Genomic DNA, 6,916 nt, shown 5'->3' with positions numbered 1-6,916 from the left:
CTCTTTCAAACAGACTTTTACAATTCAAAGCACAAGCAGTCATGTGAGTATTCAATCATGCTCAAAGGTCACGTAAGCACTCCCGAGAAGATAAGGCCTGTCCAGCAGAGCAATTCATACGACAAGTTTTTTGCAGGATTAGTATCATAAGAAAGCGAGGTAAATAGGTTTAAGTATATAGCTGGTACTTCTATTACAGGAAAACAACCAAATTAGTAAAAACAGTTATTCAGAAAGTTGGTAGTATCAAAACACATGCATAATAATGGAGCATGAGACAAAGTCCTAGTGGTTTCTTACGTAGAGTCAGTAAGTATTATTTCATTTTTGAGGTCCCAGGGGAAGCACGTAATTACTGTAACATCTTGCTATGGAGAGAAATACCAGCAATACATCTCAGATCAACAGCACCTTCTACTCAAAAATCTAGATTTTTCTCTCCTTTCTAAAGTTCATGTGAAAGTGGAAAACTACCATAACAAGAATTAAAAATACTAGTCTTACATCCCCACCTTCTAAATGTACAGAAATATACCACTAAACAAACTACTATCCCTGGTACTAATGCACAGAATTCAGCCATTGCTCTACGGATTGATAAGACCATCTTATTTAGTTTCCTTGACCTAAAAGGAAAAATTAATCACAGGGATTGAGGAAGTGAGATAATTACCTGCAGAAAACTGTCTCGACAGCAAAGAAATTCATTCTTCTTCATGATGGACTCAGATGTTAACACCAACTCATTTTTACTAAGGGCTGGTTCACTTCGGCAGGGATACACAGCCTTCAGAGCAAAAAGAATTACTTCTTCACATAAAACATATGTGCAAAAACTTCATTGTTAAGACACAAAATATAGATTCATACAATTGATTGACAGCATTCTTTAGTTTTGGGAATGGTTTTTTTCTTTTGTTTTGTACTACATAATACCGGACTACTATGTAGAGAAGGTCCACATATACTTCTACCTCATTATATAAATCTGAAGGTATACACACACACATTTCTAATTCTATCAATTTATTACATTCATTACAGAAATCCGAGAAGTCATTTTATCTTTGGGCAGGGGAAGAAGGGGCGAACAACCAACAAACCAACCACAAAATTAAAACAGAACAATAAAATTCTTCAGACACCACAGTATGTTCAAAGTTATTCAACAACCCATCAGGCCTTTGACTCAAGAAGCAGTTCAATATGAAGAATATACATGTCTTTATTTAATAAGGAACTACTTTGTGTCATACAAGTCCAATCTAGTACCCAACTAAACCAGTAGTAATTTATCTAGTGGGTTGGGTATTAGGTCCTAGAACTATGTCTTAAGCATAGAAGAAAACTGTTTTTCAGAGCCTATACAGTTTGGTCCGAGCTGCCCTGTTCTAATGTACAACTCTTAACATATACTGAAAGACTAACCAAGACCACTCAAAAAGGTAATTTAAAAATAAATTATTCAACTGAAACAATTCTCCTCACAATTATTTATTTCCTCTTACATGCTTAATATTCTTTTCACAATTCCAAATATTTCAGTTATTCTTACTCTGATATTGTCTAGAACTCGCTTGAATTCCAGCGGTTCATCCTTCCCTTCCATGGCTGCAGGATCCAAGCCATCTCCTCCATAAATAAACTGTATAATATCACCAGTAGAACTTCTGACTGTCAAATCATACTGTGAGCAAAGATCTTCAAGTGATTTTACCAGTCGCCTCTGAAACAATCACACAAAAAGTCCAAGAAGAGTAAATTGGATCTTTTTAAAAACAGCCTTTGACTGTGATTACAGGAAGTACAGAAACTGGACTCAGGAAATAAATCTAACACAGTGATTAGCAGGCACAAACATCTAGTTTAAGTCATACTTTATCCCTAAGGCTTTACTGTACGCTCCCCAGATCATGAAAGCCAACAATAGTAAAATCTAAAGCAATACAGTTCTCCAAATTTAAAAATTCCATCATACAGTAAACCGAATGCAGGCACAAACATCTAGTTTAAGTCATACTTTATCCCTAAGGCTTTACTGTACGCTCCCCAGATCATGAAAGCCAACAATAGTAAAATCTAAAGCAATACAGTTCTCCAAATTTAAAAATTCCATCATACAGTAAACCGAATGCTAAGCTGCCAGAAGCTACTATTGCCTGAGAAATGTGTATGGGTTGTTTTTTGGGTTTTTTGTTTGTTGTTTTTTTTTTTTTTTTTTTTTTTTGACAGATTACTCATTCTTCCAATCAGGTTTATTTTTCAAGGGATACAACATTTTATGTGTACAGAAGCAAAGCTAGTCAATGACTATTTTCACTGACAAGGAAAAAAAAGAGCTAATCCATCAAAGCTAGTAGGTGCTGGTTTTCTACCAGTATTGGCTACTTCTCTTACATCAATTCATTGTATTGGGAAGTCTCTTTACTACTATCTTTCTCTGTCTTGCAAAAAGAACACATGCTATGAAGCATTAGTGGTAAAAAATGTTTTTACTTGAAATATGGACATCATTGATCCAAAAATGAAATAACCTCACTAAAGAATATAAAGCTAGTAGGTGCTGGTTTTCTACCAGTATTGGCTACTTCTCTTACATCAATTCATTGTATTGGGAAGTCTCTTTACTACTATCTTTCTCTGTCTTGCAAAAAGAACACATGCTATGAAGCATTAGTGGTAAAAAATGTTTTTACTTGAAATATGGACATCATTGATCCAAAAATGAAATAACCTCACTAAAGAATATAAATTGGTAATTTTTCACTGAGGAAGAAAAAGGAGAGATGAAATAAATGTTAAGATTGATTTTTTTTTTAAATTCCAAAGTCCAAGTGCTAAAATTTATTCATGCAGCCTGAAAGGTGACAAGGAAAAACATTTAGCAGGTTGCTTATTACATTTACATATAATTGTATATACTTACACACACACAAATATTATTTTTAGTATGGGAGACAAACAGTCTAATTAGTCAGCGACCCCAACAAGAATTGATTTCAGTCTTAGTAGAGTTACTTGCCTATCTGAACGTGTCCCCAACCCCAAATTATCTTGGCTTTTCTCCTGCCTGTTTCATTGGAAACACTACTTAAATATCTTCCCTGAAGTCTTAAGACAGCTCCTAATAACAAGAAGCTTTGTTTGAAGAACATTTGTTTTCACAAGAGGTACAGCCAAAGACACAAAAACCTTGCAGAACTTGAAATCCAAGTCTAGGTAACAGGCTCCTTCACCATATAAAGAGGACAGATACTGAAATGAAGCTTTAGCCACGTTTCTGTCATTCAGAAAATCTTTTTTTTTTTTTTAAATAAGCCAAACCAAGGACTTGTGCTTTCTGTTTCCCACTGTTGAAATACCATACCTGAAAAAGTACAACTCAAACCTATGTCATAATGTATGCAAAAAAACTTCCATTGTTCACAAGGGTTTTCAGTACACACACTACATAGAAACTAGTGCTCAGTAATTCCACAGTACGAGAGCTTTTATCACCCATATTCAAGAAGGAACAGCTTAATACAAGCATGTTACTGTACCATTGCCTGAGGTCTGGTTTACAAACCTCACATCTTCTGACTGGACAGAGTCATGATATTTCACAGTATAAATTACTCTGTTACATTAAAAACAAACACACGTACAAATCATGTACGCCCCTCTCCCCCACCCCTCACCTCAACATGCATATAGGAAACATCCTCCTTTTGCAAGGCTGATAAAAACCCCACTCCACTGACAGTTACCTGCATGTATCCAGTTTCAGCTGTTTTTACAGCTGTGTCGACCAGACCTTCTCGACCAGCCATTGTATGAAAAAAAAATTCAGTGGGAGTCAATCCAGAATAGAAGCTATTAGCAACAAAGCCTTTTGCTGCTGGGAGCTGCAGAGAAGAGCAGGGAAAAAAGGTTAAAATTCAATGTATATTCTGTACGCATGTTACAGAAAAACATGTTGTATGTGATCTAAATTCTTTCAGATAATTAGCCAATACACAGACAAACAAAAAGCAATTGTCTCAGCTGCATTTATGTTTGAAGTTCAATGTTCGTCCTTCAGATGTGAACAAAGGCTTCAAATCCCTTGCCTAGTTCTTCCAAATTAGTTTAACAGACTTTCTTCTTCCTCCAACAAGCCTTCTAGACATTCCTTGCAAACACTACACCAACTTCTAACACCTTGGTCTCCCTTAAAGTTGCAAAAATTGAGAGGGTGATAAGAATGTTCATTTTACAGTAGTGTGACACAAGTATTTGTAGTACTGAAAACTAAGGAATCCAGGAAAAATTACGACTGGATGTACACACATAACGTTCTTCTGGATGGTTTGCTCTCACCTGAGAAGAGTTCTTGCAACTGCATTTTATGCAGGCATCCCTTTAAGTCAAATAACACCAAACCGTGTCCATGATCACATAAAGCAATGTACAGCCTACAAAGTTCACCTTCAAAGATCACTTTTTGCTATTATTTAACAGGCAGTGCTTTTTAAATCAGTAAAAAAGCTACAGTTAAAATTTAACTTTTTCCTTCTCATCTAATCCATGAAGTGTTTTTTCTCTAACTTATTCAGGAAAAAAAAAATTTTACGTTACAGAACTCAAAAGTTGAAATTTGGACATTTAGTGACAAATGCAAGTGTCATGGGTACCATCTGATACTTGAGCTACCTAACAGACTAGCAAGATTGATGGCTGGTACCTAGAACCTTCTCCATCAATGATTAGACTTCAGATAGCAGGTTAAAAAAACCTCTACTGATCTCACTGAATTGCATTAATAAATGCATGAGACTCCTTATTGCTTCATGTAGAACAGAACTCAAATATGGAACAGTCAGAGTAGCCCATTGTATCTATTTATCCTAGTGGAAAAAAAGTGGACTCCAGAATGGTTTATCTGGCATGTTTCTCCCATCTAAAGCTACCAACACACACTCAGCAGTTGTCCTGAAAAGTCTGAGTCCAGTGAAACAGAAAATAAGCGAGAAACTTCAGATTAAGGAATCTTTAGAGAACAAAAAATTAATCATCAGACTTACTTCAATTTTACCAAATTAGAAAGGTCTAAGCAAAGATTAGCTGTAAAATTTCAAGGTAACTAGACATCCTATGGCAATTCACAACACTACCGTTAGTGCCCAAACTACATTCAAGACGTTTTAAATTCACCATATGCGATCCCTTACCTTCACCATGTCATGACAACACATCTTGTCATGTGTCATTCTTAAAATGGTTTAAGGCAACTTGTTTCACTCTTCTGTACAGTGTATCGCAAACATACGGAATTACCTTAGAATGCTTCTCAAAGTGAGGCAAGGATCTGTTCTCAAATCCATCAGGAACTCGGGACCCACTGATAGCCTGCTGGCCTACGCAAGCAATCATTTGGGATATATTAATGAAGGAGCCTGAAAAGAGAGAAAAAAGAAACCTTACTCAAGTGTGGAGTATCAGTGCTGTTGTGATGAAGTCCTCCACTTCTATGAAGATCTATTATTTAGCTTTGCAATTTGTCAAAAATGTGTTTAGAATTGCAACAGTTAAAGAAGCTTTTCTGTTACTTGTCCTGTAAATTTCAGCATTTACTCAGAAACTGTCAACTAACAGTCTACGATATAGCTAATTAGACCTTTTAATTCTTTTTCTTTGGGTCGTAAACATTCATACCACCACTATGACTACAGTCCTTATATTATGTCATTTTGTATCATGGATTGCATTTTATACAACCCATCATCTTAACCTACGTATTTTGCTTTACAATTTCTTCAATATTTTAACAATAATTTTTTATTAAGGGTTCAGTTTCTACCAAGATTCCTAGAACAAATTTAGTCTCAAAAAATTAAGCCACTGACTCAAAGTTCTATTTGCTGAAAATGTTTGCAAACAATGTTTCTCTTCTTGCCTAATTATACACTTTATATCCTATCGTCCTTTTTAGATTCTGTATTTCTTTATAAATACAAACTGTCACCCTAAGACCTTCCACAACGTATTAGAGACAGGTAAAAAAGGCAAAGAGTTAAGTGATTTCTTCAAGTTCTTATAGGAAACAAAAGAAAGCTCAGATAAAAATTTGAGTACAACACAAGAATTTACTACACAGGTGGTCCTTCAGAAACAAAGCAGTGACAATGGATGAAATATCAGTTTGAATTCTTAATGTATCATTTCCATTTGATCTCTGTATGTGATATAGATACTAGAAGTCAGAAATGCAACTGAAAACTTTTTACTGATGAATTTAAGAACATCTAAAGTTCCAATGGTATTTTTTTCAATTTGTATTAAAAATCTAAAGATACAAGACCTAGCATATCAGCTTTTTATTAACTATACCCAATCTGTAAATACTGAGAGAAATCACTTCAAATCTATGCAGCATGAATTAATACTTGCACAACTGACTGTATAAAATAAGCTATAAAGCGAGATCAAGTAATTTTCAGAACGGTGGTGGAGCAAGCAATCTACTTGCAAAGCTTAGCTACCCCTACCTTTAGAACCACAGAGAGCCATGATAAGGGGACTGTTGCTCTTGTCCAGTTCTCTGAGACAGGCACTGCCAGCGTGATCTCTGATAACAGAGAGTTCTTTAAGGATTAAGGCCTGAAATCCAAGATTCAGCATTCATTAAAAATACCATTACACAAACAGTAATAAACAAACAAACAAAAAAATATCAGACTACAATGCCGACATCTCCATTGTTAAGAACATAACTATATTAAAACTAGCATTCTAGGACACATATAGGCGTGCAAAAGGAAGAAGAGTGGAAAAGACTGCAAGATGCTTCTTTCAGTCAGAGTGACACTTCAGACTGGACAACTATGGCAGTACTTCATCACAGGGTGGGTTTTCTGGTTGGTTGGTTGATTGGTGGTGGGTTTATTTTTCCCCC

At 35.5% G+C, this 6,916-nt stretch overlaps 1 protein-coding gene across 1 annotated transcript in view; it reads right to left on the bottom strand.

Annotated features, from left to right (window-relative positions):
- POLR3A (polymerase (RNA) III (DNA directed) polypeptide A, 155kDa) overlaps window positions 1-6,916 on the bottom strand; it is a gene marked incomplete at its 5' end in the record, with an annotated part of 35,671 nt that overhangs the window by 13,758 nt on the left and 14,997 nt on the right. Inside the window, 5 exons of the mRNA XM_010143303.1 lie at window positions 674-787; window positions 1,556-1,726; window positions 3,750-3,887; window positions 5,299-5,417; window positions 6,510-6,621. Of these exons, the coding sequence (XP_010141605.1) occupies window positions 674-787; window positions 1,556-1,726; window positions 3,750-3,887; window positions 5,299-5,417; window positions 6,510-6,621 (654 nt within the window). The remainder of the gene's footprint in view (window positions 1-673; window positions 788-1,555; window positions 1,727-3,749; window positions 3,888-5,298; window positions 5,418-6,509; window positions 6,622-6,916) is intronic.

Source organism: Buceros rhinoceros, unplaced genomic scaffold, assembly GCF_000710305.1.
Source record: "Buceros rhinoceros silvestris isolate BGI_N320 unplaced genomic scaffold, ASM71030v1 scaffold16989, whole genome shotgun sequence".
In the NCBI taxonomy this organism is placed as follows: domain Eukaryota; kingdom Metazoa; phylum Chordata; class Aves; order Bucerotiformes; family Bucerotidae; genus Buceros; species Buceros rhinoceros.
The sequence above is the reverse complement of the archived record's forward strand: the minus strand, read 5'-3'. Positions and strand labels throughout refer to the sequence as shown.